Source organism: Agelaius tricolor, unplaced genomic scaffold (assembly GCF_023055355.1).
Source record: "Agelaius tricolor isolate 1412-34295 unplaced genomic scaffold, bAgeTri1.0.p SCAF_32, whole genome shotgun sequence".
NCBI lineage: Eukaryota > Metazoa > Chordata > Aves > Passeriformes > Icteridae > Agelaius > Agelaius tricolor.
Window position 1 is genome coordinate 6,953,233 of NW_027269292.1, and position 27,902 is coordinate 6,981,134.

General features: G+C 48.9%; 5 protein-coding genes across 9 annotated transcripts in view; 3 read left to right on the forward strand and 2 right to left on the reverse strand.

The window, feature by feature from the left end:
• The window catches only part of ASPSCR1 (ASPSCR1 tether for SLC2A4, UBX domain containing), a 33,121-nt gene extending 29,270 nt beyond the window's left edge, over window positions 1-3,851 (forward strand). For 2 of the 3 annotated variants that reach the window (XR_011683090.1, XR_011683091.1), the window contains exons 14-15: window positions 804-855; window positions 1,554-1,623. Coding sequence is in view for 1 of the 3 variants with exons in the window: in XM_071451463.1 (XP_071307564.1) it covers window positions 804-855; window positions 1,554-1,623; window positions 1,955-2,127; window positions 2,710-2,723 (309 nt within the window). In the remaining 2 variants the exon portion in view is untranslated. Of the gene's footprint in view, window positions 1-803; window positions 856-1,553; window positions 1,624-1,954; window positions 2,128-2,709 lie in introns of those variants that run through there. The other variant, XM_071451463.1, reaches the window with a different exon arrangement.
• Window positions 3,852-6,140: 2,289 nt separating this feature from the next.
• CENPX (centromere protein X) lies at window positions 6,141-7,509 on the reverse strand. Its single transcript, XM_071451480.1, has 5 exons — window positions 7,375-7,509; window positions 7,249-7,300; window positions 7,115-7,168; window positions 6,825-6,913; window positions 6,141-6,690 (listed from the first exon to the last, which is right to left on the reverse strand). Exons 1-5 carry the CDS (start codon window positions 7,411-7,413, stop codon window positions 6,676-6,678), a joined length of 249 nt encoding a protein of 82 aa, XP_071307581.1. The 5' UTR covers window positions 7,414-7,509; the 3' UTR covers window positions 6,141-6,675.
• LRRC45 (leucine rich repeat containing 45) lies at window positions 7,503-18,535 on the forward strand. Of its 2 annotated transcripts, XM_071451461.1 has the most exons (17): window positions 7,503-7,737; window positions 8,242-8,303; window positions 9,138-9,208; window positions 9,522-9,700; window positions 10,331-10,459; window positions 11,061-11,173; window positions 11,690-11,748; window positions 11,855-11,932; window positions 12,858-12,993; window positions 13,265-13,342; window positions 13,520-13,631; window positions 13,792-13,862; window positions 14,745-14,837; window positions 15,439-15,531; window positions 16,373-16,546; window positions 16,639-16,786; window positions 17,173-18,535. In XM_071451461.1, the coding sequence occupies exons 1-17, from the start codon at window positions 7,518-7,520 to the stop codon at window positions 17,367-17,369; spliced, it is 2,013 nt and encodes a 670-aa protein (XP_071307562.1). In that variant the 5' UTR covers window positions 7,503-7,517; the 3' UTR covers window positions 17,370-18,535. The 2 variants fall into 2 exon arrangements, with proteins under 2 accessions (XP_071307562.1, XP_071307563.1); XM_071451462.1 differs by lacking the exons at window positions 7,503-7,737; window positions 8,242-8,303 and having other exon boundaries at window positions 9,477-9,700.
• A 515-nt stretch (window positions 18,536-19,050) lies between these two features.
• RAC3 (Rac family small GTPase 3) lies at window positions 19,051-26,923 on the forward strand. Of its 2 annotated transcripts, none has more exons than XM_071451479.1 (6): window positions 19,051-19,299; window positions 21,323-21,394; window positions 21,665-21,782; window positions 22,418-22,480; window positions 22,966-23,125; window positions 23,214-24,316. In XM_071451479.1, exons 1-6 carry the CDS (start codon window positions 19,265-19,267, stop codon window positions 23,342-23,344), a joined length of 579 nt encoding a protein of 192 aa, XP_071307580.1. In that variant the 5' UTR covers window positions 19,051-19,264; the 3' UTR covers window positions 23,345-24,316. The 2 variants fall into 2 exon arrangements, with proteins under 2 accessions (XP_071307580.1, XP_071307579.1); XM_071451478.1 differs by lacking the exon at window positions 23,214-24,316 and adding an exon at window positions 25,649-26,923 and having other exon boundaries at window positions 19,106-19,299.
• Window positions 24,309-27,860, reverse strand: DCXR (dicarbonyl and L-xylulose reductase). The gene is made up of 8 exons (XM_071451477.1): window positions 27,724-27,860; window positions 27,399-27,496; window positions 27,157-27,311; window positions 25,890-25,932; window positions 25,477-25,576; window positions 25,259-25,323; window positions 25,053-25,170; window positions 24,309-24,593 (listed from the first exon to the last, which is right to left on the reverse strand). Exons 1-8 carry the CDS (start codon window positions 27,779-27,781, stop codon window positions 24,490-24,492), a joined length of 741 nt encoding a protein of 246 aa, XP_071307578.1. The 5' UTR covers window positions 27,782-27,860; the 3' UTR covers window positions 24,309-24,489.
• Window positions 27,861-27,902: the final 42 nt, after the last annotated feature.

A 27,902-nucleotide genomic window follows, 5' to 3' on the forward strand; every position in this document is an offset into this window, starting at 1 on the left:
TACTGAAGCGACCTGAATCTGGGGAGAGGTAGAGGGAGAGTCAAGGTTGTTCAGCCTTGAGAAAAAGAAGCTCTGTGGGGTCTTGTCAATGTGTGTAGTAAAAGAGATGGAAACAGCAAGGAATATGGTCCAGAGTTCTTAGCAGTGCCCTGTAAAAGGACAAGAGGAAATGGACACCAATTACAGGGACTTCCATTGAAATAAAAGGAAAAAAAAAAAATCACCACCAAACCCACTGGATAGAAAAAATGTTTTAATATGGTAATTATTCTGATAAGTAGGAACTAGGAATTCAGGTTGGATTTATAAAAGAAAATACTTAATCTTGGAAAGGTGGTGAAACTAGATAAGTTTCAACTATAGACAGGGTGTAAATGTAATAAAATTATTTAGAATAGATTTTGGAAGGGCATAGCTGAATTTTTCTTCTCTTGGTATCAGCCACTCAGAATATTCATCATATTAATGTTATCTGTTCAGCAGTAGAGAATCTGTGTGCAATACAATGGCCTGAGATATGGGGACAGAGGAGAAGGAATGGCAGGGCATTGCTGCAGTGAGCACTTGCTGTAGAGGTCTCATCACCTGTTTAGTGCATCAGATCATAACATTTGCCTTCATGTCTTACTCTGAGTGGCCTGTGCTCTGCACAAGTTTTAAGTTTTCCTGAATTACAGATGGTTAGTGACCTTGGCTTGAACTCCATGGATTTGTCTGTAGCTATCTAACCTGCCTCTGATGTTCACAGTGAACTGTGAAAGCATCTACAGACAGTGATACCTTCTTTTCCCCTTTTGCTTCAGGCTAACCTTTTCCCAACTGCTGTGATTCATTTTGGATCCGAGGAGCGCAGGGGTGAGTGCGTTTCCTTTCTCATGCAGCTGACTGTGTAGTTCCTGCAGTAGAGTCAGTACTGTGTCCTTTCTGTCAGAGTTCTTCTGTCAAAAGAAACTGCAGTCCTTGGGGATAAATGTCCCCATTCTGACTGGCAAAAGCTCTTCAGAGCTGGTTTGGCCAGTTACCTTGAGCACAGATGTAGACATTGTACCTCTGTTATGGGATTTGATAGGCTGGGGAGTGGGCATTGTCTGCCCTGGGATCAAGAATGATGGAAGAAAGACTCCATAGGAAAAAAAAATCCCATTCAAAATGTTAACCAGACAAATGTCTATGAAATGCTTCTGCAGAGCTCCTGTGGTGGTGGACTGGCTGGAGTTGGTAGAGCAGATCTGAATCTTAGGTTCTTTGGCGTCTCTGGTTGATGCTTAGAATCCCTGTAGGGCCGAAAGGATGACCTGGCTTCACAGAAAAGTTCCTGAGATGAGCACTGAAAGAAAATGTCAAGGTCTTGAGGTTTGAATGATTAAATAGAACACCTCTGAGTCGTGAAAGAAACTGGCATGGTTTAGTAATGTTCTTTGTCATTCGGAGGAAGGTGATGTAGGTTTACTGTAGTATACAGCAGGGATTTTTTGAGCTGAGAGCTATGTGATACTGTGGTGATTGATGTATCTATGTTAACAAATTATTGATTTGATTTCATTTCTAAACAGCTTGTTACCTGAAATCAGACCTGCTGAACTCTGCAGTTTCTCCTTCTGCAGCTAATTTATTGGTAGCCAGGTATGTAGGGGTTGAGTAGAGTTGCAAATATCTTAGTATTTCAGGAGTGGGAAGGATGAAATGAGCCCATCTTACTACAAAGAAAAGTGCTTTGAAGATACTAGGACTTCCTCCTGTGCAGAAGCAGTCGTAGTGTCATACTCAACTTCATAGCTTTGTGAGTCCTTTGCAAAGTAGGATTTCAGTGACTTAAGTAAATACTAGTGCTTCTATCATGGAAAAAGAAGAGCTTTTTCAATCTGACTTTAAAGGTGGTGGTGGTACAGGGGGCTATTATGAAAAATGAAACTTAATTCCATTTGCTTATTTCCTTTCTCTGATGTTTGTCCAGATCATTAGCTCCTTCTTCATCAACTTTGGCATCAGTGGTTCCATCCCTATCTGCACCAGAAGTGGGAAGTGACAAAGAGACCATTGAGCAGCCAGAAGCAGCCAGCACTCAGGGAGCTCCACAAGTGCTTAGAAAAGCCCCTGGGAAAATACCCAAATGGCTGAAGCTTCCAGGTATCAATGAATCATAGGAGAGCTCTGCTCCTTCTGAACTGCCCCAAAAGGCAGCCTCCTCTCTGCCAAACATGCTGGATATTGATGGTATTGGTGCACACGTCAGCTTATGCTTGCAAGACATTTGGTTCACTGCTTGTCAGTCACAAATTTGTTGGTGACTTGAACCTCAGCCTTCATTGGAGAAGTATATGAATGCAGATTCTGAATACTGGGAAGCCTGATACCTAATCCATATGCTTGTAGCATTTTTGGCTGTGTTCTGCTCTTGGTATGCTGAGCTCTACACTCTGCCAGTGAAGTTCAAATACTAATAGGCAGGGTATTCTACATACCAAGGGTCATTGTAATCTATTAAATCTCTGGCATAACTTTCCTTTTGCTGCTGTAGTCTTAGTACTTTTACTTCTCTTAAGTTTTTTAGTTGGTCTTCTTTTTAATCTTCACTGCAAACCAGTAGAGGTTTTCCATAATTAAGATTGCAACCAAGTGTCCATTATCATTTTTTTCTTGTTTTATTAAGAAATGAGTAAGTGATAATTACATGTTGAGTGTTTTAATGGTGCTGTGTTTATTTTGTAGGTGGGAAGAGATGAAGCATCCTGGGCTGCTGGATCACTGTGTTGTCAGCTGTGCCCTCTTCTCCACTTACTAAGAAGAACTTACTAAGAATGTGTAAAAGGTGTTGGTGGCCCTGGAGAGATCTAATCTGTATGAACATTAGTTATAAAAAGAGAATGGCTATTTCAGATACCAGTTGCAGCTGGTGGAGGAGTGGAGGGCCTGCTTGTGGTCTTTGTGACTACAGAAGCAAGGTTAGAGGTTAAATTTAAGGTTTCTTGCATGCAAATAATAAGAGAATTAAGGGGGACATGATTCCTATATACTTTCTGCAAAGGACTTTGTTTCTATCCATACTTTTAAATTCAAATCCTCTCAGTTCCACCTTCAGAGATCACTTGAGTCTAGCCTGTATTCTAGTGGCAAGATAAAATCTGGTTCAGCTTTACCTATAATTGTTTAGTGGTGCCTAGAACAAGACTTCTCCCTGCTTCTTAGTGATTAGGGTTAGTGCTGCTGATAATTCTGGACATAGATGGCTGGAAAATGAATGAAGAGGAAGCACTTAAGTTACTTAAACCAGTTCAGATCAGTGAACTTTCCTGTGAAGCACCCGAGCTGCTGCACTCGTTTTGTGTGCAGTTGCCAGAATCTTGTTAACAAGGAACACAGGTGTTCATGGAATGCCTGTTGAGCTTGTTTCTGCCCTAAGCTCTAGTTTTATTTTCACTGTGTACAATTACCATCTGTAATTAGTTACAGCCAGGGAAAAAGCATCCAGTTGAAGGGTCTCTTCAAATGACAGTTGATTGGTGGCCTGAGTATTCCCAGAGCAGGGTAGCTGTGCTCTGCACTGCAGTTGGTGTACAGGGAAAAGGCCCAGTCCAGATCTTTGTCTCCTGCAGACGTGGGAGGACGAATGTTGGTTAGAATTGTCCTTACACTGGAGATGAACTCTGTTGTGCCATGGCAGTCATGGTGCTGGGTTTTATTGAAGTCTTCTCCATGGATCACTGATCTGTGGAGAGCTGGGGTTCCATGGTACAGTAATACCATGTTTTCCATTTTCCTTGTTTCCTCCCTACACTACGTATGCATCTGCACAATTTGTAGGTGTAATAAAGCAGAGTGGCCACAGGGGCCCTTTTGGTTAGTGCCTTTAATATCTTCTTGCCCTGGCACTTGGTGTGTCTGTCAGTTCACAGGAACCTGCTCTCCTTTCAATTGGCCTGTCATGCCTTGTTCCCTTCCTCCCATTTTTTTTCAACAAAGCAAAACGGAGCTTTGTATCATCTGAATGAACTTCAAAGTGGCTAGAAAGGGCACCCTGGGTTCCTGGCACTTGTCATTGTCTCCCTGCCTGGCCAACATTTCCCTTCAGGTCTAATTACTTCCAAATGCTCACAGATGCTTTGAAGAAACTTGGAGGGAGGGGGAGGCATGAAAGAAAGGTGGAAGAGGAAGGAGACTCAAAGCAGAAGGAGTGCAGAATGCTTTAGCAAAAAAATTGATTGATTTCTTATTTGACACCCAGACGTGAACAGGGAATGTGAGAGCACTGTGTACAGCTCCTGCACTCAACCCTCCCTGTGGAAAGCAAGCCCTTCTGCCACCTGATAGGCTATAAAAGACATACCACAGCAAACAAAAAAAAAACAGTCAAATAATGTTTAAAGTTTATTACTCTGTAGTGGATTAAGTGTGGGCTGAGCCCACGCTGCATAGGACTGTCGGTATCTTGGTTCAGGTGCTGTGTCAGGCTTACTCATGTCACACAAATCAGAAGTAGAGCTGCCTTGCTGAATTTGTACAGGATATCCTGTGAGGAAACCAGGAGCTGTTGATAATGATAGGTGGTGAAATACTTGTGCTGGTGTTTTTGGTTTCCAGGACTGGAATATGCAGAAGCAGTGTGGTTGGGAGGAAGTTGCAGTGTGCCTTCAGATGTGCTAGTCCTTATTTTTTGAAGAGCACAGGTGACATCAAATAATATGATCTGCTTAACTGATTTTCTTAGCTGCTCTAATTATGTCAAGTTTTGTAAAGGGTTAGGTCCATAACTATCCCCTGCAAGTACCTGACATGGAAAAACAAGTTTAGGTACACAAGCAGCAATATCAGTATTCCTGGGGCAGTTTCATGGGTTAAGTGTAAGGGCTTTGCATCACTGACTGTGTTCCCTCAGGCAGTTCTGCCCATGCCCTTTTTTAACTCAGCTGTCATCAAACCCAGTTTAACCACAAGAATGAAAAAATGCTACCTTCAATAGCTAGACAAGAGGTCTTATTCCCCTTCCCTATACAAAGAGTTACTTTTAGCTGCTGCTGCTGTTCAATTGCTGCTTTACTGTGGATGTCCACATCAGCAGTTCTCTGTGTGTCAGGAAAAGGATCTTGAGCCTTTTTAGGGCAGCATCTTTGGGACTGCTGTTTCAGTAGGTGTCAGGGTGGAGGCAGAGACAGGGACCTGAAATCTGGAAAAGGCAAGGAAGTAGGAGTGAATTCTTTAAGGGGGACAGGACACCCCCACATTTAAAATGGTGGGCCCTTCACTAAAGGAGGGATTGCTACAACGATTCCTGCCCTGCTGAAGAGCAATACCTGCAGATACCTGATGAACTGGTTTTGTTTCAGTATCACTTCGCTATAGTAGCTGAACTCAAACTCATCCCTGTGGTTTTAGGGCATTCAAAGGTAGTATCACTTGCTTTTTTTTTTTTTTTTTTAATTTTTTTTGGGATTGGCTTTTTTTTTTACCAATGGTTGTGGGGCTGAGGACTGAACTAGGTCAGTTCCTTCATTGCATGTGTTGTACAGCTGAACAGTTGTTTTGGCTGAGAAGCTGCAGTGCTGAGGGCTGGGCACTGCTTAGGCTGGTACTGTCACGGAACGCGTATGGAACGGCAGTTTTGGTGAGGCTTCATGGTGGTTGTCCTGAGGGATGACCCTGATAGTGGACAGTGCACAGTGACCCACTGAGCCTGTCACAGCTGCTCCCGAGCCAAGGACTGCTGCTCCGGCTGCTGCTGCCCTCCGTGCAGCCAGCCCCGCACTTCCAGCAAAGCCACTCGGGCCCTGGCTCCTGCCCACATGTGTAAGGTTTCTTATTTCACAGTGCCCCCCCCCCGCCAGAGGGGCCGGGCTGTCCCATGATGTGGGATTCTCACACATGCTGTTTGTTATTTTGTCCTTTTTTCCTTTCGTCCTACAAAGATTTAGGGAAGAGGGTGGGTGAGGGGGAAGCTCTGCAAGTCTTTGAAGCAACTTGACTTTTGATGATGAATTGCAGCAAAGAGCCTACACAAGGAAGGGAGACTTGTTTTTAACTTACTGATGTTTCTTTGTGAGAACAAATTTATAGCAGAGGGGGAGCAGCCTCTGAGGAGAATATTGAATGGTTAAAAGGTTTCAAGCATTCTTTGATGTCACAGCCTGAGAAATACTGGAAGGTAGTGAGGGACAGACACTGTTTATTTATAAAATAAAGATCAGTTACCTGCTTTTGGCAAGAGCCTGTGACTAAGCTCCTGTTAATGACCTATTCATTGGAAGGCTTGGAGCTGCACCTGGAGTTGCTGTTACAGCTGCCTGCTTGAGGCAATGAGAGCCTGAAGGCTGGACAGTATTCCCAGCCATTAAGTCTTTCCATGCATCTCTGTGAAGCAGCACCTCTTTCTCACATTAGCTGAGAAAGCAACAGCTTCTTACCATGTTGTGAAATACTGGCCTCTGTTACAGGAGTAGGGCAGCAAGATGGAAACCAGTTATGTACTCAGCTGAACAAATTAAGCCTGTGGCACCCTCTTCTCAAAAATGGTATCTGACAGCATCGTTGCTTTGGGCTGTGTTGTGCTTGGTAAGGGAGAGAGGAAACAAGCAAAAGGGCAGAGGAAGAAAAAGCTGAGACTGTCCCAGAGTGTCTCTGAGGCTGAGACACGTGTCAGGCCAGGACTGTCTGCTGACAGGCGACATGTGCTTCAGGAGGCCTCTAGAAATCCAGAAGCTGCAATGAAAGAGCAGCAAGCGAGTCAGGACAGAGGCTGGGTTCTCAAAACAACTCCCAAAAGGACGAGGATTAGGCTGTTCAGCCCGTATCCTCGTTCTGCTCCCATGCAGTTCAGGCCCACAGTTACATACCAGCTGTGGCAATACTTTCTCCAGCTGTTCAATATCCACCTTGTTCAGGTCCTCGGCCTGGGCCTGCCGAGCTGCCCGTGCCGCTGCTTCTGCAGCGCAATGAAAGAAAGGGAAGGGCAGTGAGAGGGGTCCGGGAGCTGTCACACCTGGGGCTGCTGTGCTGGGAGGAGGGAGGCGGCCCGGGGCCCCGGAAGGCTCCGCACGCCGGGTCAGGGCTGGACGGGAGCAGCCGCAGGGCGGCCGGGAGGAGCCGGGAGCCCTCCGGGGCTGGGGCGGCCTTGCGCGCTCACCTCGGACGAAGACCTTCAGCAGCTCGGCCATCAGCAGCTGCGCGTCCGCGTTAACTGCAAGGACAAGGCGGTTACGGGAGGAGGGGGCGCGGCCCGCCCCTACCCGCCCGCCGCCGCCGCCGCCGCCCCGGTACCTCGGGTCCTCCCGTCCCGGAAATGGAGGCGGAGAAGCCGATCCACGGTGTCCTGCGGAGAGAGGAACGGGTGAGCGGGGCCGGGGCCGCGCCCGCCGCTGGGGGCCGCGCCCGGGGCCGCCGCACCTTCCTGAAGCCGCCGGCGCGACCGCCCCGCTCCTCCATGGCCCGCGCGCGGCCGGGCCCGCCTCCCGGGGGCGCGCCGGGCGGGAGCGCGCGCGGGCGGGGAGCGGTTCCGGGGGAGCGGTTCCGGGGGAGCGCGCGCGGCCATGGAGCAGCTTGGGCGCGAGTACGCGCGGCTGTGCGCGGCGGCGGGCGCGGCCCCGCAGGAGGCCGTACTGCGGCGGCTGCGGGGGCCCGGTGGGGGCCGCCTGGACCTGGCGGCGCAGAGCCTCTCGCTGCCCACGTGCAGCGCGCTGGGCCGGCTGCTGCCCGGGGCTGCGCCCTTGGCCGCGCTGGCGCTCGGTGACTGCGGCCTGAGCGAGGAAGGTGCGGCGGGGCCGCTCTCCCTGTGGCGCCGGGCGGGCCGCGGGGCGGGAGGCCGGCCGAGGTGCCCGGCCCGTGGCCGTGCGGCGGGCACGCACCCTCGGTTCTCCCTCCGGCGGCGAGGGCAGCTGTGCCTCTGTTGGCCGCGGACGGACGGGACGGTCCGGCCGGTTAAAGTGGCCCGCAGTGAGGGGGCTCCGTGGGCAGCCCGTCCGAGCCCGCAGAGCCTCTCTGGGGATTTTTCAGGGCTGAGTCGGGTAGATGTACAAGCTGACAGGTAGTTCTCTGCCCCGACACCTTTTTGAGAATATATAAACAGTCTCCTGCCCTGAAAGCTCAGGCTCAAGCTTTCCAGCAGCAGTTGCAGTTTTTCAAATAATTTGTTTATCGCAACCACGTCTCCTGAGCTGGCTGTTTAACAGTGATACACTGGGATGATAGCTGGTTTAGGCAGAGAGTTTCACAGATGAAATAAACAGCTTTTTTTTTTTTTTTTTTTCTGCTCAGGTGTAAGGCTTTTGTTGAATGGTCTTTGCACCAACACCACAGTCAAATCTTTGGATCTGAAGGTGAGTCTGAAAAGAATTAACAGTGTTCTATGGTGGAGAAGGAAAAAGCACAGGCTTAATGAGAAAGAGAACTGGACAGTCCTGGTGCAGGATTGTTCAACAAGATGCATACTTCTGTAAGTTTTTTGTTTTCAAGTGACTCATTCCTTGACTCATTAACACCACGTCACAATTATCCGAAGTTACTTTGCCAGTCATCTTTATCCACTTTTATTCAGTTACTCTGTTTTTATAGGAAGCTATTGCTATGTACCTTTTGTCAGTTGCTGCTTGGGCAGATGAGGCATATGTAGGCTTTTTTGGGATTTCTGTATTGATCAGTGAGTTACGAGCTGTCCTACTTGTGTTTCTTTCTTTTGACTAGCGTGTGCTTTGAACTAAGCATCTGCCTTCAGATGTGATTGTCTCTCTGCTGAGAGTGACTTTCTGTCTGTATTCCTTTGGCATTTCCACAGTCACAAACTGCATCATAACTTTCTTACTCATTTGTGCTAGTATTAACAGAGTCCTTCTTAATGAAGTGTGTTAAAATAGTTATGTTTCTCTGGAATTGCTGTTTTCTGCCCTGTCACGGTCCATGCTGATCCTGTGCTATTCTGTGATTTTTGCAAGCTCTCAGTCATGGTGCCCTTATAAGACCAGTGGTGTGTATGGATCCACTGTTCCTCCAGGGTTTTTCATTTTGTGGAAGCCTGATTGATACATCAAACAAATGTTGATTGGACCATTTTTGCCCAGCTGAAATTTGCGTTATAGCTGGGATGTGTCTGGTGGTGTTCGTGGTCTAGGTGGACTGGGAGAAGCTTAGCTGATCACCTGGGGCTTCTGTTTCAGGGAAATAACCTGCGAACCATGGGAGCTGAGGCTTTGGGAAAACTTCTTAGGCAGAACAAATCCATCAGGAGGTAAAAAATATATCTACCTCTCTTTGTGCTATTCCTGCCAGATGGAGCCCAGCATTTGAAAAGGATTGAGGGTGTTTTTTATTGGGGTGGGAGGAATGCCAAGTGGTGCAATTTCTTGTGAGGGGTGGGACGGGCAAAGGCACAAGAACTGGAGGTGCTCTTTTGGAGGATGCTGGGCCCTGGCAGCATGCTGCTCTCTGAAGCTGAGTCTGCTCCCAGAGCTGGGTGTGTGACTGGGTGTGCCGTGATCCATGTGTCGTTCACACAGCTGACCATTGACTCCACAAACACCAATCCTGCCTGATTTCCCTAGCCTGACCTTAGAATGGAACAGTCTCGGCATGTGGGAGGAGGGCTTCTCCTTTTTCTGCCAAGGATTGAGGGCAAACAACTTTCTTCAACGTCTGGATCTGCGCAATAACCAGATTAACCATCAAGGGGCTGGAGAACTGGCCATGGCACTGACACAGAATACCAGCCTTCAGGAGCTGGGTAAGAGTTCTTTGCCCATGTATGCATGCATACATGCATGCAGACACACATGTGCCTTCAGGTTTCTTGCCTCAATTTCTTCCAACTGATTGGTGTCATTCCCAATTCCTGTCAGTCTGAAGTGCTTTGATGGCTTTGTGCAGGGAATGGTCTCAGCCCCATGGCCTTAGGAGAGTGGGAACTGAAATTGGAATTTCTGGAACCAAACCTACAGATGAAAAACTGTGTACTTGGGGCAGAACAGTCTTTAGTGGAGGAAGAAGTGTTTTCATTCCTATTTGTGGCGCGCCTCATGACAGACTCTTGATCCTTAATTCACATTCACTTTGTCCTTATATGGAATTTTGCTGGAATTTCGGGAGAATGTGTCTTTTGTTGCTGATTCTTTCTCATCCACAGATTCTGTCTGTGGAAGGAAGGCACGTGAGAGCCAAATGTGAGACACAGACTTGTAACTGTCATGGCTTCCTGCAGTTTACTAAAGATTTATCCTTGCCTTTCCTGCTTTGTCACTTTCTCTCCTTCTCATTCATCTTGAAAGGGGCCACAGTATTCACCTGTGTTTGTGCTAGGATCATCTGGGATCTCAGCAGATGTGACTGCCATGGTGAAAGTTTGCTTTCTGTGTAGATTTGCGATGGAATAACATTGGGCTTCTGGGTGGCCGAGCGTTGCTGAACTGCTTGCATAGCAACAAGACCCTGAAGAGGCTGGAGCTGGCAGGGAACAATGTTCCTGGTGACATCCTGAAAGCTGTGGGTAAGTGTGATGTGTGTACAGTAATGAATCACTTAACTCCTTTCCCAGTCCAGCACTTGGGGGATATAGGGCACTTGCTGCTCCAGAAGAGAGCTAACCCTCTTTCCCTCCCTTTCTCAATAGCATTTCCACAGTGCCCTATGTCGCCTTCTCTTGTCCTTTAGTGAGGGCTAATCAAGTTGGAAGTGTCACTTTGACTGGCAAAAGCAAAAAAAAAAAAAAAGTTTGGATTGAGTTATTAGAGATTGATGTGCCATGTGAATGAACCTGAGACTTTGAGACTTGCTCATAGTTTGCCTCTGATGAGCCAAGTTTTGATGTGGCTTATGCAGCACATCCTGTGTTGTTGTCCTGCCCACAGCAGAGTTAACAGCTTTCCTGAGGCTGAGGTGTTGATTACCCCACACACACTGCTCTCTTTGATCCCATCCCACCTTGTGATGTAAGGTGGGACTATCTCTACATGGGCCAGTCTGAGAAGGGTAACTGTCCTGCTGCTTCTGATATCCAGTGGTCATCCTGAGTGCTGTCTCTTCCAGCAGTGCTTGCTACTCTGTTGCTTTAGAAGCTTGTGCATGTTCTCCTGCTCTCTCTGCATCAGAACAAGCCTTGGATCACAACCAAGACCGTGAGGCTATCCTGAGCGAGGCCCAGAACCAAGTGAACATCCTCAGCAAGGAGGTTTTGAGTCTGAAGGATGAGAAGAACAAGCAGGTCAGCAGATGTTGGCAGTTCAAATGGGGTACCTGGAATCCTTTGCTTTCCCTTGAGGTCTCCCAGAACACTCAGTGGCAGTATTATTGTGCACCTGAAGTTGCACGTGCATTTTTATGGGCAGGCACACAGCATGATTTAGTACATTGAGGCTCAGTCCTCTGAGATGGGTTATTTGAGGGATAGTGTGAGTATGGACATCCCTGCTGAACATATTTAATCTGGGTTCTGGAGGAGTTTTGGTTATTTGTGCTTTCGTTTCTTCTTTTGCAATTTGATATTTTCCAAGTGGTGTAAACCTAGAGATCTGTTTTTCCATTTGACACCTTGGGATGCAGAGTCCCTGTAGCTGATGACCTTATTCAGATGTGCTAATAAACTAAGCAGACTTCCAGTTTGCTTCTGGTAGAGTGGCTTGACATGTCTTCAGCTGTTGCTGGGAAGAGAAAGATGAGAAATGTAAAGGTTTGTAGCTGATGCAGTTAATTTTCTCACTGAATTTTGCCTTGCTCACAGTTCATGGATTTTGTGGATACTGTAGACAAGCAGAAAGAAGAAAGAGCCAGGAGTGAGAAGTGAGTTAGATTCGAAATGTTTCCTGCTCTTTGATGGCACTCTCCATTTCCTGGCAGAAATTACCCACTTTTTTTTTTTTTTCCTTTTTTTTCCTCTCAAATGCAGAATGTCTGCAGCACGAGTCAGCCAGCTGCAGGAAGCATTGGATGAGCAGTACTCCATTATGAATTCACTGAAAACCAAGTATGGAGCAGGAAAACCTTTGTCTTCCCACTGTTTATGCTGTATAAGCAGTGCCAAACAGAGCTTCTAAGAAAAGGGATAATCTTGTAGGGTAGCTGGATTACTATTTTGGTTAGTTCTGCAGTAATATCCAGAAATTACAGTCAGATCAAGCCTTTGAGTTTGCCACACTAGATACTTAGCTTGCTTTTAAGTAAAATGACTACATTGGTGTAAGAGCGAGTGAATTACAGAAGGTGGGAAGAAAGAAAAAGGATTGTGCAGATGGGATGGGGACATGTTCCTTGCATGGTTTACAGCCTGGCAGGAATCTCTGCCTGTTTCCCCTGGCAGCTGACAGTGTTCTGTGGGAAGCACTGCAGGTATGGAGGAGCCTGGCTTGGGAACAATGAGGAAGAGGTGCTCAGAAGAAGTGTGAGATTATGCAGAGCCATATGCACATGGCCATGGTTTGACTTCAAACCCTGCCTAGTTGAATTCTGCCAGGTAAAGGCAGCGTTTCATGCCATGCAGTGATGTGGACGTGTCCCTCTTGGACAGAACAAGTAAATTGCTTCTGCTACTCACGTTTAAAGTCCTGTCTCTAATTGTAAACAACTTTGCAGTGATACAAAGTAGCCAGCTTTGTTCTGTGGGAGCAGGCAAATCCTGGAGGGGTCTGGGCGGGGAAATTGGCTCATGGAAGACAGTGCAGGGCAAATGCAGTGGGCACTAGCACTCTGGGCCCTGAGAAGTCCCAGGTCACTGCAGTGCTGCTGTGTACAGAGGTCAGTGGTGTCCTTTTCCCAGAAGCAAAAATGCCTCATTTAGGTAGCCTGATTTCACCTACTGCAAGATGGACATTAGCACCTTGTACCAGGTGGCATAGAGAGCTTGCTGCAATGTCTGCCTTGGAAAAGGCTCCATAAAGTGATTTTCTTTATAGGCTGCAGATGACTGAAGCTGCCCTGGCTCTGTCTGAGCAGAAGGTGCACACGTTGGGAGAGCTGCTGAGCGCCATGAAACAGGAACAAAACTGTGTGGCTGAGTCCCACTTCAGGGAGCTCCAGCAACAAAAGCAGGTGAGCTGGATAAGTCCTAGTTATGTTTGGGAGCAGGGCTATAGGTCATAACTGGTTTGTGTGGATTTGGGGGATGCTGGATGCAATAGGCAAGCATGATTTTTACCGTTACTGCTTAGCTAAAGCCACCATGACAAAAATTCTTGTGTAAATTAGATAGATAGTTGCCAGGTGTGATGAGGAGCCCTGTTATTGATGGTGTTGGTTGGCACAGGTTGGTAGTGCAAGAACTAGGGGGAGTACAGGTTTTTAATTTTGGTTCTGTTTGCAGGAAGGTGCTGATCGGGAAAGCAAGCTTTTGCATGACTTGTCTGCTGCCAGTGAGAAAAACCTGTTGCTGAGAAATCAGGTAGGAAACCAAGTCCAAGTCTGAGAAGTGGCTCTTGAACGTGTATAACATCTGCTCCATAGATGTTATGGTCTCTACTTTGATTCTTGGTTGGGTGTCACTTCATTGTCCTGTACAGCCAACTTTTTGTGCTAATAGGAAAAGAAAAACCTTTGTGGTGGTAATTTCCTTATGTAGGTGGATGAATTGGAGAGGAAGTGCAAAGTTCAGCAGGATCAGCTGTTCCAGGTGAAACAAGACTTGACCAACACAACAGCAGAGCTGAAGCTGCGGGCTGTGGAGGCTGAAGGTGAGTGGGGGAGTAGAGACAGCTTGGGGACACCTGTGGTTGGGATCATTGTTCCTGCACCGGCAGCTGAGGAGAAAGGGTTGACAGAGTGTGAAAAAGTATGAATACAGCTGTGTGGCAGGCATGCCAGAGTTGTGATATGCCTGCTTTTAATCTGCAGAACGTCTGGAAATGGAGAAAAGAAGATTTAAACAAAGCCTTGAAGACGTGGAATCCCTTCGGGTAAAAGAGGTAAGGGTGAGGTTTCTGCAGCATCCTGGTTAGTCTTTCTTTGCTCCTGACATACATCACCAGTGGAGATCGTTGTTTGCTGTAATGTGCTCTTAAAAAAGTTTAGAAGTTAGTGAGCTCAGATTTTTTGTGGGAATAATGGGTCATTTCTTCAAGCAAAGCCTGACTGAAGAGATCACAAAACTTTCTACCAGCTAGTAAGATTTTCAAGCTTTCAAGAATATGGGCCAGAGTGGTATGTGATGCTACAGGAGAGGCTGGGAGGCTGGCCTTTGTGTTGGTCTGAGGTAATTACACAGAGGTAATTACAAATGAGGAATTTTTCCCAGCTTCTGAAATAAATACGTTTGAATGTTTTAATTGCTTATACACAAGCAGTCCTTTAACAGGGCTCAGCATGCTAATTCCTTCTCTGTTATGTTTCAAAGGGGGTTGTGTCTGAGTGTGGACAGGCCAACAGACTGCCACCAATTATCTTTGCAGTGTTACTGAGGTTTGAAATCTCTCCAAAATAAAATTATACTAATAGATTTCTCTGAAGATATTGAAATCTTTTAAGAAAAGTCACAGGCCAGGAAGATTTTACCAACATTACAGTTAAAAAATAAATCTGTTGTGTTTTATATAACTTGGCAATGAGAGCTTGGACTCCCTCCTTGTGGCCTGGGAGGGATCTCTGTCTAAAAACTCCTAGTTTCTAGAGGGAAGATTCCATCTGTACTACTGTTTCCTAGTGGAGTTCTGGGGGAGGTAAGAATTTTGCTTTGCTGGTAGGTGGGTCAGTGAGAGGATGCTTCACTATCATGATGAGTAGTCTTGCTGCTTGCTTTGCCTGGAGGTGGGATGGTTTTCTGTCACTTGCTAGTTTCTGCTGCTTTGCAGGTGGATCGTGTGGCACAGCAGATGGAGGCCAGTGAACGTTCCATGCACGACAGGATCCAGAGGCTGGAGGCCATCAGGATATCTCTGGACGAGGTGAAAAAAAGTGCTCTGGGCACATTTGAACACTCATATAGCAGTGCACAGAGAAGGCTGCCAGGAAAGATTTGTGGAGTCTCTGACTGCAGACCTCTGTAAAGATTGTCATGTGCTGTAAGGGGGAACAGAAAACAGCAGTATACCAGCTAAAATTATTTTTACTGCTTTGGACTAAGAAAGAAGGTTCCAAGGAGAAACTTGTAAATTCAGATTGGACAAAAATGAGGATTCCATTGAACATGGTTAGAGTCTTACTAAGATTTGACTTTACGGGATTCTTGTGACTATGTTGTCACAAGTAGTGTAGCATGTTCATCCATATCTATTTCCCCAGCTACATCCAGCAGTGCTCTTCCCTATTCCCTTTTTTGGAAAGGTTTAACCAATACGTGCCCTCATATAACTGAAATTCACATTGAACTTAGATAGCAGTCTTGAACTGAGGAAGGGTTTGTATCTTTGTTTGCTTTTGCTGCCCCTGAGTGAGGAGAGCTGTGTCATTTTATAGCCTGCGACTGGAAGCTGCTCGTGTTTCCTGGTCAGTGTGGCAGCAATGCAGCTTCTCTGTCTGGAATGATTTTCAATGTTCCTGTGGCAGGAGCTGAGCCAAGTCAAAGCAGCTGCACTAGCTGAGCGAGGACGGGCAGAGGAGGAGTTGATAAAAGTGCGGAGTCAGGCGCGCCTGGAGGAGGTAAGGACAGACCTGCCTGTGGGAATGAAGTGGTTTGGCTACCCAGGCTATGTCTTAGTCCTGGGGAGCTGCTAACTCACTCCTCTCTGGGTTTTACTGACCCACAAATGGTGTGATTGCTGAGGAGGGAGCCCTGAAAAGTCTAATTTGAGCTGTCTTCAGTACTAACAGAACTGATGTCAATATTGTCATGGCAGATTTAGTTTAAGTTGCCAACATCTGAAGCCAACAGCCAGATGTTGATCTTTCTTTTTAATGACAACTTTAATGGGGTGCTCCTGTTCCTCTAACACTGAGAAATTTCTTCAGGTGGCTACTGTTGCTAGGTAAATAAAGTCACTGTCTTATTGAACTCTGAAAATGTCAATTAAGTTAATATCCTATATTATAGGATATTAATATTAATGAATATTCACTATATTAACACAAAAGCTATTAGAATATTTACTTATTTGTAGCATCACAAAAGAAAATGCTTCATTGAATTACAGACATAGAAATCTGACATATGGGATCCAGCAGTTGCTGGGTTGCATGCAGTGGCGCTGCAGAGCCGTTTGAGGGATGGAGGAAGTGAAGGTGGAGCATTGGCTGTAAACACTGGCTGTGACAGGGACCTGTCTCTGTTTCTCAGCTGAGTGTTTTGTCCTCTGCCAGCCTCCCTGGCAAGAGGAAGCAGCTTGGAGTCACTTCCGAGTGCAAGGAGCAGGACTGTGTCCTCTGCTTGTCAGTGCCAGTTGACTCAATAAAGGGTTCACTGTATTAGGAACAGAGAGGGGAGAATCTCTTCACAGGAATGAAGTGGGACTGTTTAATTTTCATTTTCCTTTGTGTCTTACAGCAGCAACGCCTAGAACACCTAGAAGAGAAGCTGCGGCTGATGACTGAGTCAAGGGATGAAGCTCAGAACTGCTGCCTTAAGCAAAAGGAGATGGTTGCTGAGGCCCAAGCTAAAGCCAAACAGTTGAGCCTGTATGCTGATGGACTCAAGAGGAGGCTGGAGGAACTTCAGCAGGTAGTTTGGACTGGAGTAGAGATAGTCACCACAGGGCCAGAACAAGTTGCTGAAGTTGTTTGGTTGTTCATGGATTTGTCTTTGTGTGTCAGTATGTGGACAGGAAGGAAGAGGAGAAGGTGACAGAGCTAAATAAGGTGAAAGTGGAATTACAAGAACAGATTGGGCACCTGGAGGCTGAACGCACAGCCCAGGATGGGCTGAGAGAGAAGATTGCAGCTCTGGAAAGACAGCTGAAAGGTAATGGGTCCTTTCCTGCTTCTCAAATGGTAACTCCGAGTTACCCTGCATTGGGCCTGGAACTCAGCTGTGCTCACAGGTAGTGACAGCAAGTGCTTCCTGCCTGTGAGTACACCTGTGAGTTGTACTCTCCAGCCATGTGTATTTACAGGGATTCCTCATTTTGTAGAGACCAAGACTCAGATGACCACCCAAAGCTGCATAGCAGGCAAAATTTGGATTTCCTGCGCAGTGAAGTGTGCCTGCTACCTGTGCAAAACCTCTCATGTTGTCTCATGCAGCTCCTCTTGTATGCTTGCTGGTTGTAGCACTTCCATTGCCTTTGGCCTGCTCCTGTTTTTTCCAGGGATACCTTGATTTTCTTTACTAATGCTGCTTTTTCACAGCCCTATCCAGTAATCACCGTGAAGCACTGCTGGACAAGGAGGGTGAGATCTCTTTGCTGCTGGAGAAGCTGAGAATGAAGGAGGCTGAGATCTCCAGGATGAGGGAAGAGGAGGCCCAGCGAGCAAGTTTCTTGCAGAATGCCATCATGGCATATGTGCAGGGATCTTCCTTGGGTACCCACAGTTCTAGGAAGTGAGACTGTGGCTTAGAGGATCCAAATATCTGCTTGCAGTCAGGGAAAGGGTGAGAATTCAGGTACAACTCCTTCTTCCTAAATGGACAGTTCTTCAGAGTGGGGTGACACAAAGGCTTGCAAATAGTCAAATGCTCTTGCTGTTCAGAAATCTTCCTCCTGACAGCGTGAAGGAGAGGAAGAAACAACTGTCCAGGCCTGTAGCTCTGAGTCCATGATGTTGAGCCCCCTCCCCTGCACTGCCACAGCCTATTGGTGCAGGAGGTTACTGGGAGGTTTCTGTGTTCCCTGGCAAGGTGCTGCTGCAGCATTTGTTTGGATGCCAGGGCTGTTCACAGAGAAACGTGAGAAAAAGCGACAGGAATGTTTACAGGAGTCTTCACAGTTGCCTGTGGGCTGGAGCAATTTGCCTTGCTAATGGGATCCTGAAACTGCTGGAAACACCAGATATTACCCACTTGTGCTTTTTCACCCAGTGTTTACAGACAGAAGCAGAGTCTGATGGGGCCCTCTCTGCTTGTTTACCCTCTCTGGCTCTGGCCATATTGGTGGGCTGTAGAAACACATTTGGCATAGACAGAAGCAGGTGCACCAAGGGGCTTGGGTGCAGTGCTGTCCATGTCCCTGTGGGACAGCTGGGCTTTGGCAGTGGTTCTACTTCTGCAACAGTGAGTGGCAGGGAAAGGTGAGCGGTTGATTGTGCTTCTTCACTGTGAGCTGCAGCCCTTAGCTGAAGATGTTGTGGCCAGTATTGCGCTATGGCAAATGGCAGAACTGTTCTCCTGGCTTCTCAGGCTCCTAGAACTGAGTGCTGTGGCCTTAACCTGGAGAGGAGCAATGCTTCTTGTGTGACACTGGGGAGTTGCTTCTCAGAGCATAAGGGAAGAAGGTGGTTCCTCTCCTGACAGTGCAAGTCCTTGCATGACCTGGAGAAAGGGAAGGGTTGCTAGAGCCTGAACTGGAGACAGCAGGAGCTGTTGTCAGGCCAGCAGTATTGAGCCTTGAGGGAGTCCTTCCTGTGAGTTTGGGGTGGGAACATACCTTAGAGTAAATATTTTTAAGAGACACCTGGAAAACAAAAGTTTCTGTGTGGACTGGTTGCTTTGTGTTTTCATTTTTTATACTGGGTTTTGCTCTGCTTAATAAAGAACTTTTGCATTTTGCCATTAGCACTGGACAGTGGCACGCTGGATGTTTGGCTGATGTGGAGGCTGGGGCTTTCTGCTGTGTTACTGCCCTGAGGACCCTGTCAGCCTGTCCTGCAGCTAAACGGCTGCTACAGGTGGATGAGATGGGGATAGTTTTGGTTCAGGACTAAGATAAAAGCAAAGAAGCTGGAAAGCTGTTCCCTAGTCATGACCAAGAAACCTGTGGCAATAGCCACTTAGTTTGTGGCTGGTGGGCAGAGCCACAGGTAAGGGAAGAGCAAAGGCTGTTGTTTGCAGACAGGGCCGCTGCTGTGGGCATCTCTTTTGCTGGCAGGGGAGGTGGGGGAAGCCAAAAGCCATCTTCCTGCAGGGTTTTCCCTGCTCCGTCTTTGTTCCGCGGCAGCTCTGGGCCGATGGCGCTGAGCTACGCAGCTACAACGTAACCAGGTTTAAAGCTTTGTCCCTGAGCCGGCGGGCCCCGGTGCGGTGACCGGGCCCGAGCAGCGCCCGCCGCTGCTGGCGGGGCGGGGCCGCCGCTTCTCCGCGCCCGCGGCGGAGCCGAGCCGGCCCCGGGCGAGCGGCAGGGGCGGAGCCGGCGGGACCTGCCCGGTGCTCGACTCGGCTCGGCCCTGCCCGGTGCTCGGCTCGGTGCTTGGCTCGGCTCGGCTCGGCTCGGCTCGGCTCGGTCCGGTCCGCCCCACCCCGCGGGCGGTCACTGCGGCGCAGTCGCGGCGCCGCCATCGCGGGCAGATGCAGGCGATCAAGTGTGTGGTGGTGGGCGACGGGTGAGTGCGGGAGGGGCCGCGCCCCGGCCCCGCAGCTCCGCACCGGGCGGGCCCGGCGGCGCCGAGGGGACGAGGGAGGGAGGGCTGGCCCGGGGCAGTGCCCGGCAGAGCCGTTCCGCCGGCGGGAGGCCCCGCGCCGGGCGGCGAGGCTCGCTCCGGCCTGGCTCCGCCGGGGCCTGGCTCGGGTGGGGCCGGGCCGGGGCCGGCGGGAGAGGGGCTGCCGGCGAGTCCCGGCGGGAGCGGGGAACCTTGCGGCGGCCCCGCAACCCTGCCCTGCTCCTGTCGTAGTTCGGGAACTTGGGTGCTGCCTGGGTAGCAAACACAGGTTCCTCCTGGGTTTTACGTTTGTCTCCTTGTTTCGGCGTTTTGGGTGCCGGTATTTTGCTATTTTTCATTGTACCTGCTTGATTCCTGACAGAGTCCTCCGAAAATCTTGATGCTCGCAGGTTTCGTATGTCCTATTGTTGATTGTTCCGAGGTGAAATGCATTACTCTTTCTAGTTTCACCATGTGCTCCTTGTCACCCTTTTTGCTTTTTTTGTTAAGGCTCTTCCTAAATGCCTTCTTTTTTGGGAACACATCTGCCTGCAAGATGCAGGCATGCACTAGATTTATGCTGCTTTGTAACTTTCCTAGTTCGTCCTGCATATTTTTCCTCACAATTCCAGTTTACTTTTCTGATCACCTCAGCAAGAACAGAGCTGAGGTACTCAGACCTAACTGTGAACTGGTCTTAGGCAGGGACTAGACTTACCCTTTCTCGTGCATGCCATCCCCTCAAATACACATTTGTGGTGAGGCCTTCCAGGTTCCAGCCTGTGAGGGCTAAAAGGGAGTAGGAGAAAGTACAGCCTTATTGCAGAGGGGAGAGTGACTGGGAGCTCAGGATGTTGCAAATGGAGTTCAACTGAAGGTTTGCTGTCCTGTGTTTTGCCTTAAAAGTAAATCAGTAGTGCAGACTGAAAGAAACACATAGATACACAGGTTTTTGTGAATTACAAGTGTCCCTGTTTGGTGGGAAACTGAAGTCACACTTCAGGAGGAAAGTTGGACCAGTCAGCCTAGTGGTTCATGACAAAACTTCTTTCTTCTCAGACCGAGGGGACCTAATCCAAAGGAAAAGTTGTAATAGTGGTTTGTTCTCCCTGTGCTTTCTGTCATGCTGGTGTGTGCAGGGGACTGTCAACTCTCTTCCTCTCTTCTGACACCCTCTCTTACATCAGTCTGGCTGCAGAATTGGGTAGGGGATACCCGTTTCTGCTAGCTATTCAGCTTCACCCAGGCACCTCAAAGCCAGCTTTCCCTGGCACTGGCACTCACAGTCTTTTTCTGGAAGGTTGTCTGCAGTTCACAGCTTTTTCCATGATACAAAGGTAGCTCACACTGCTGGTTCTCCTCTGTTCCTACAGTGAAACTTAGGAAATCTGCAGAGCTGGTTAAAGGCTGTGTGCTCACTCTATTGCTGGCCTGGCCCTTGCCAGCTGCCACTGCTGGGCTGACCAATCTCACCAACCTTCAGCAAAGTCCTGAGCTGGTATTTTTATCCTTTTTCACTAATCTTTTCCAAACTGCCTGCAGTCAATTTTAAAGTCCATTTTTGTTTATGGATACTTACTTTTTCTCCTTTGTATTTATTGATACTGAATTCCTGTATCTGAGGAGCTTGCAGATCTGCATTGTTGCATGTTTTTAACCTCACTGTTTATCCATTTTGCTGAATTACTGTGTATCTGTTGAGCCCTCTTGGTTCATGAAACCAATATTATTTTGACTGATGTTTTGTTGAATGGGTAGGGAAAAGGAGTGGTAGAGAGCAGGGTTAGGAAGCAATCAGGCAAGGTGCACCTTTTGAGTTCAGGCCATGTCTGTGACAACTGGGGGATTCCAGCCTGCAACAGGTTTGTTTTCCTCATATGGTAGCTTTTTACCTACTATGTGTTTTCAGTGTGGGAAGGGTGAGTTTTACTGCCTTAGTGCTCCATGTTGTACCCTTCTTTATGCTTGTCACTCTTACCCTCTGCAGAGCTGTAGGGAAGACCTGCTTGCTGATCAGTTACACCACAAATGCCTTTCCTGGAGAATACATTCCCACCGTGTAAGTAACGCCTTGGGCTTCAGTTGCTTTTTGATCTCTATGCTTGTGTGTGTAGAAGTTTGGTTTGTGTGTGAGGAGGTGGCTGTTGCAAATCAGACTGTGAACTTGACAGGTAAGGATGATGCTGTGGCTGTGTGTGTGAGGAAGGCTGATTGTCCCCACTGGAACTGTGCTGCAGTATCCTTTCCTGATTCACTGCCCCTTTGAATTCTGTATAAAGATGTGAAGGTCACCACAAAATTGTCACTGATGGGGACTCCTCATTGGCAGGTTTGATAATTATTCTGCCAATGTGATGGTAGATGGAAAGCCAGTGAACCTGGGCCTCTGGGACACAGCAGGGCAAGAAGACTATGACCGACTGCGGCCTCTTTCCTATCCACAGACGGTGAGTGCTGAGCTTGGACTGCCTTGGGACTGCTCCCTCTCAGGGACAGGGAGGCTCCCAAGGACAGGCATGCTTCTTTCCCTGGAGGAAGGTCTGAGTTCCTGCAGCTACACCCATAATTCTGGTTGTTTAAGAAGCATCACAGCTGATCTTCTCCTAAGACATTGTCCTGTTCTAGTCTCTTCTTTGTAATGACCTTTGAAGAGTTACGGGTACCCCAGGGAGGCTCAAGTAGAAGGAATGCTGTAAGGCTGCTGTGCAGCCTAGCCAGTTCCATATTCCTGTTCTCTCTCAGCAGGGCAGATCCCCGTTGGGCTGCCCTAGGAGTGTTTCTGGGTGTAGCAGTTCCTAAGCAGCTGTGCTGCTGGTGAAGCCCTTAGTGCTGTTAAGATGTTTGAGGCCTCAGGCTCTTAACATGCAGAGCCCAGCGCTGTGAAAGAAGATGTAATCATACACACTCATGGTCCATTTCTTCCCTCTCTGAATAGTTTAACACCCTTAATGGGGAAGAATTTCTTAAGGCCACAGCAGCCCTTGCTTGTGCGTTGAGGTTGTCCTTTGTCAGGCTCCCTCTGCAGCCTCCCTTCACTCTAGCTGCTTCTGTCTGCACAGCTGACCCTCTTCTTTCTGCACAGGATGTTTTCTTGATCTGCTTCTCCCTTGTGAGTCCAGCCTCCTTTGAGAATGTCCGAGCTAAGGTAAAGTATTCTCCTCCTGGGTAAAACAGTAGAAGGGAAGAAGCAGTGACATTCCCTGCCCTACCCAGCACCACACCTACAAGCCCAAAACTTCAAGCAGTAATGTTTTGGTGAGGGAAAATCATAGTCTGCAAGGTTTTAAGTGGAGCCCGCGTTTTATTAATGATTTCTTTGGCTAAGTTATTACCTTTCTGAATCTGTGTTTTAAGATAAGGGATGTCTTAGAAGCTAACATGCAGTTAAGGAAAGCACTGTGCACAGTGTTGGCTGGCAGTGTCTGTCAGGATTCTGTGTCTTGGTGCCTTCATTATTACATCTGCACCAGTCTCTTTTTGCAGAGCATATCAGAACTGTAGGAGCAGTATCCTGTTCAGGTGTTGCCACCATGTCAGTAGTGAACCTCTTCATTCCCAATAGTAGAAATGCATCCTTGTGGTTATGGCCACTCATAGAACTACTTTTCTCATCATACCTCTCTGTTTCAGTGGTACCCCGAGGTCCGACACCATTGCCCAAATACGCCTATTATCCTGGTGGGCACCAAGCTGGACTTGAGGGATGATAAGGACACCATTGAAAGGTTACGTGATAAGAAACTGGCCCCCATCACCTATCCCCAAGGCTTGGCCATGGCTCGGGAGATCGGTGAGTCTCGTGAGCAGGCAGTGAGTGGGTGAGCAACAGTGCGTGGTGGTGGAACTGGAGTGGTTGAGCTGCAGCTCTCTTTCCCCAGGGTCAGTAAAGTACCTCGAATGCTCTGCCCTGACGCAGCGGGGCTTGAAGACGGTGTTTGATGAAGCCATCCGGGCTGTGCTCTGCCCACCGCCTGTGAAGAAGCCTGGCAAAAAGTGTACCATGTTTTGAGGGCTGTGGCCTTGGTCTTGGCTCAGCATGCTGTCATCCTCTGACAGATTGCATATTAAGCTGGGTGTTTCTGAAGGGGGCTGGGATGTGTAGGGCCCTTCATCATGTACGAAGTCAGTGTTTTTTAAATGTCTCTTTGATTTAACGTCAGTGTTGATGTGAAGGGGCAGTGGGGACAGGAGACCAGCTGGGGACTATACAGCCCCCAGGGGAGGTACAGCGGGGAAGGCAAGGTAGCTCCTTCAGGCAACAAGCTGTTTTGGCTCTCCTGAACTCCAAGTGGAAAGGGCTGAGACATCCATCCTGTTCTGGAAACACCTGTTTTCAACCTGCAGTTGAAACAGGTGGTGAACATCCTGGTGGGAGTGGGGAGGGAGCTGATTTCAATGGTGCTGAAAGACAGGAGTGGCTGGGAGGATGGCAGGGTCTCCTTGCCCAGCCTGCTGTGGCTAACAGTTAACAAACTGGTGCTCTAGCAGAATGTTTCTAAGACTGTTAAAGAAATCATAACCAGCCCTGGAAGGGGTCAAAGTAAATGAGAAGCTGAAAAATGAATCATTAGGTGCTTTATTGGGTACTAGCCAAACTCTGTGAGTGAAACAGCTCTGTGCAATCAATGCATTTGCCTTTTTGTGTGTGCACGCCCTAGGACAGCATGGTGCTGCTCCCCCCCATTAGTCTTTAGCAGGGCCTCCCCCCAAAATCCAGTCTCTGCAGAGCAGGGCTGGGGTTGTTGCCTCTATTTTGTTTTTTTTCTACTAAAGACAACAAAGGAAGCAGTGAGGAGTCTGCTAACTTCTTTCCCTTCCCACTGAAAATGCAGACAGACTCTGGATTTGGATGGAACAGGGAGAGCTTCTGAAGGGTTGTGGGGGGGGGAACAGGGTTGGAAGAGAGGTCCAATTTCTAATCATCATGTAGAGTGACAAGATAAAACCTTATTTGGTGCAATAAACATTCTCCATGAAGGTGTATGTGAGCTTTATTATATAGCAGCCTTGCAAAGCTGATTTTCTGCCTCACTTCTAATAGTCTTCAGCCCTGCTGCCCCTTCAGCAAGAAGTGAGTCATTGTTTCCTATCCAGTTTACATCTAGGCAGTATTCCTATGAAAATTGGGGCCAGGTGTGAAATGCAGGTGTCATCTTAGGAGACAAGAAAGCCCCCATCAATCATCAGTGAGCTGCCAGTTGTCATAGCACTCTTGTCACTCAGCAGGAAGAGAATGCTGTTCACCACATCATCCACCTCTGCAATCAAACACAGAGAACATTTGATGCCCACCTAAAGTGTATCAGAAAAAGAAGCACTTAAAAAGGTCTGCCTTTGACATCTACAGGTAATTAGAGCTGGAAAATGTTTCCGCCTTCTGCCAAACTGTGCTTGATTAAGTGTCTGGGACAGTGTGGCTGAGAGCTGGACATCAAAGTGTCCTTGTGATCAAATGGTGCTTAGGTGACAGCAAACACCCTGTCAGGTTTATGAACAATAGAGCAAGTTCATTTCACTTGTCCCAGGATGAGGAGGCTGTCGAAAAAGCAAGAGGAGGGTTGATTCTCACCCTGTCCTGATCAAATACTGCAGGAATTCAGCCAAAAGACATTCAGCAGAGCTGTCACTTTGCCCAAAAATCAGCAACTTCCGGCTGTGGTGTCAGTGAGAAGGCAGGCTGGGAGACCATAGCCTGGGGACAAACATACATCACTGACCTGCAAACTTTCCCAGGGGAATCCGATTAATCATGGCAGCGGATTTCTGAGGGTCACTCCAGTTAATTCTCCCCATGTCAGTCATAACCACGGTGGGGTTCACAGTGTTCACCCTAATCTGGGAGCAGGAACAACAAACAATCTCAGCCAGCTGCTGTGCTTGTGCTCAGGTTCAGCTTTCACACTTTTCTCTCACAGACTCCTACCTTGTGGGGTCCCAGTTCCATTGCCATTACTTTGCTCAGCATATCCAGAGCACTTTTTGTGGAACCTTTACGAGAAGGGAAGAAGAGGAGATGTTTAACTGCACAGCACCTGGTCTGGAGGTGCTATGGAACTGCTGCCCAGAACTGGCAGCTTGCTGACTGTGGGTGTCCAGCTGGTCAAAGCTGAGAGGGGCACTGCTAAAGCTGCACACGCTTACAGTAAACAGCATGATCCCTCAGTGCACGCTTCGATGCCTGGCTGGAGACATTCACAATGGCCCCTGGCACGCCTTGTGCAATCATCTGCCGAGCAACTATCTGGGAGGGAAAGGAGAAAAAATAAAATAATGCCAGAATCCTAACAAGAGAAATCATTATTTCACTCCATAGGAATCTTGCTGGGCTATTATGGTAGACCAAAGAACAAAAACATCTGGAGGAACCAAGCCCTCACTGCCTCCTGCTTACAAGAGAGTCAAAGCAAGAGTGTGAAGGGACTGTACATGTAGTTTCTTGGATTGACTTTGGACTGCAGTCCTTTCAGGCCCCACAGTGGACACATACCCCTCTATGTACAACAGTTTAATCACTGCTATTCATGGAGGCAGCTGCAGTGACAGTTCTTCCTCACCTGGGAAACATGAAGCACAGCCCCAAAATTCACATCAAGAGACCTACAAATAAATCAAATTTAAGTTACCAAGTGGTTGTAGCCCAGCCCAGGGAGCTGTTTTGGGAGGCAGCAGAGGACAAGTGCTGCTGCTCTGTTGGAAACACTGGTGATACTCCAGGACATGGACAGAGATGCCAAGTTGTCAGGAGAGCCAGAATGGTCAGGTGGGATCTCAGCAATGAACCAGAACTATCCATTGGCTGCAAGCCTGTCAGTGTGTGAGGAGGTGCATGCATGCATCAGGTGCATTTTGTACAGGACTCTGCTCTTCTGCAGTGTAATGGAATTCCTCTGTCAAAGTTTAAACAGAGCCCTGGGCTTCAGCCAGGGCAGATGACTCTTAGGTCAAGCAAACCCTTCACACAGATTTACAAAGCAAAAGTTGCTGTAAGGTGGGTAGAGGCAGCATTTCTTCTGTTTGCCACATCAGAAGATTCCTTAGGTTTCCACCTGCCAGTTCTGCAAAATGATCTTAGTAGAATCCATACATTTGACGGTCTAGTCACAAATCTTTATTGTAGATTCTCAACAACCATTTTTAACACAGGGACACAGCATGACTCATTTTCTCAGAAGGATGTGGTCAAGATAGCCTGTATCCTAAAGCGTACTCACAACAAAACTATGGACCTTTTCAGAGAATAAAGAAGTCATGTTATTGTAGTTAACAAATTTAATTTCCCACCCTGACCATTTTTTGCTTCCTTACCTGGCTTTGTTGTCTCTATTTCTGAATTGTCTTAGCAACAACTGCCTTTCAATTTAACCAAGCTGGAACTAGACTGGAAGCTCTGAGCCTGATGAGCAGAAAGGCACTCTCCTGCCATGCCAGCAGGATGGCAGGTGCACCCACCGTTCTGGAGGTGACACTGCAGGTTCTGGCTACTTAGAAATGGATGTAAGAGCCAGTGCTTTGTTTCCTTTTGCTGTTTAAGGGGTGAAAGGTGATGATGTAAAGAATGAAAAGACAGTAAAGAAAAAGAACATACGCAGTCACAGTCCACCACTGGGCATTGCTAAAAGTGTGTATGTCAGCCTGTCCAGTGTGTCTATACACCAGCTGCTGACTTTGTTCTTTCCAGCTGCTTCCCCTCTAGTGCCACCCTTTTCTGGAAAGCTCTGCCGCCGTTTTTGACGTTCAGAGCTTGGTGAGACCTCGGCGGGCATCGGCCCCAGAGCTCCCCGTGGAGCTGCGGTGCCGTGCGGGCCGGGCCCGGGCACTCACCGCTGCAGGGCCGAGCGCGTCACCTGCAGGAACGGCTGCAGCTCCGCCACGGCCGCGTTGTTCACCAGCAGCTCGAACGGCCCCGCCGCGCCCAGCGCCGCCTCCACAGCCTCCCAGTCCGCCAGGTCCACGCACAGGGTCTCGATGCCCGGGCACTGCGGCGAGGGCGGCCGCGGTGGGCGGGGGTCGGTGCGGGGTTACGGGGGCGGGAGGGGGCAGGAGGAGGGGGCCGGTACCGGTACCTCCCGCGCCAGGCTCTCCAGGTCCGCCGCCGTTCGGCTCAGCGCGGTCACGCGGGCCCCGGCCCTGCCCAGCGCCACGGCCACGGCGCGGCCGATCCCTGCGGGGACACGGTGTCAGACCGGCCCGGCCACGGCCACGGCGCGGCCGATCCCTGCGGGGACACGGTGTCAGACCGGCCCGGCCACGGCCACGGCGCGGCCGATCCCTGCGGGGACACGGTGTCAGACCGGCCCGGCCACGGCCACGGCGCGGCCGATCCCTGCGGGGACACGGTGTCAGACCGGCCCGGCCCGACCCCCGCCCCAGCCCTCCGCCCGCGGGCACCTTTGCCGGCCCCGGTCACCAAGGCCCGGCGGCCGCGGAAGCTGTGCTGCTGCTCCATGTCTCGGCCGGACTGTGGCCGGGGCGGGCCGGGAGCGGGGCGGGCCGGGAGCGGGGCGGGCCCAGCCGCCCGGGCCGTCTTTCCCCGCCTCCGCCGAGGGAGCGAATCTGGCTCCGGGCTC

Coding starts and splice junctions, on each gene's coding strand:
- CENPX (XM_071451480.1), bottom strand. CDS start 7,413: ATGGAGGAGCGGGGCGGTCGCGCCGGCGGCTTCAGGAAG. Junction 7,301..7,374: donor GCGCCGGCGGCTTCAGGAAG/GTGCGGCGGCCC, acceptor CTCTCTCCGCAG/GACACCGTGGATCGGCTTCT. Junction 6,914..7,114: donor GCTGAAGGTCTTCGTCCGAG/GTGAGCGCGCAA, acceptor ATTGCGCTGCAG/AAGCAGCGGCACGGGCAGCT.
- LRRC45 (XM_071451461.1), top strand. CDS start 7,518: ATGGAGCAGCTTGGGCGCGAGTACGCGCGGCTGTGCGCGGCGGCGGGC. Junction 9,209..9,521: donor CAGAACAAATCCATCAGGAG/GTAAAAAATATA, acceptor TGATTTCCCTAG/CCTGACCTTAGAATGGAACA. Junction 11,749..11,854: donor GAAAGAGCCAGGAGTGAGAA/GTGAGTTAGATT, acceptor TCTCAAATGCAG/AATGTCTGCAGCACGAGTCA.
- RAC3 (XM_071451479.1), top strand. CDS start 19,265: ATGCAGGCGATCAAGTGTGTGGTGGTGGGCGACGG. Junction 19,300..21,322: donor TGTGTGGTGGTGGGCGACGG/GTGAGTGCGGGA, acceptor TACCCTCTGCAG/AGCTGTAGGGAAGACCTGCT. Junction 22,481..22,965: donor TTGAGAATGTCCGAGCTAAG/GTAAAGTATTCT, acceptor TCTCTGTTTCAG/TGGTACCCCGAGGTCCGACA.
- DCXR (XM_071451477.1), bottom strand. CDS start 27,781: ATGGAGCAGCAGCACAGCTTCCGCGGCCGCCGGGCCTTGGTGACCGGG. Junction 27,312..27,398: donor TGGAGAGCCTGGCGCGGGAG/GTACCGGTACCG, acceptor CCCTCGCCGCAG/TGCCCGGGCATCGAGACCCT. Junction 25,171..25,258: donor TGGAACTGGGACCCCACAAG/GTAGGAGTCTGT, acceptor TCCTGCTCCCAG/ATTAGGGTGAACACTGTGAA.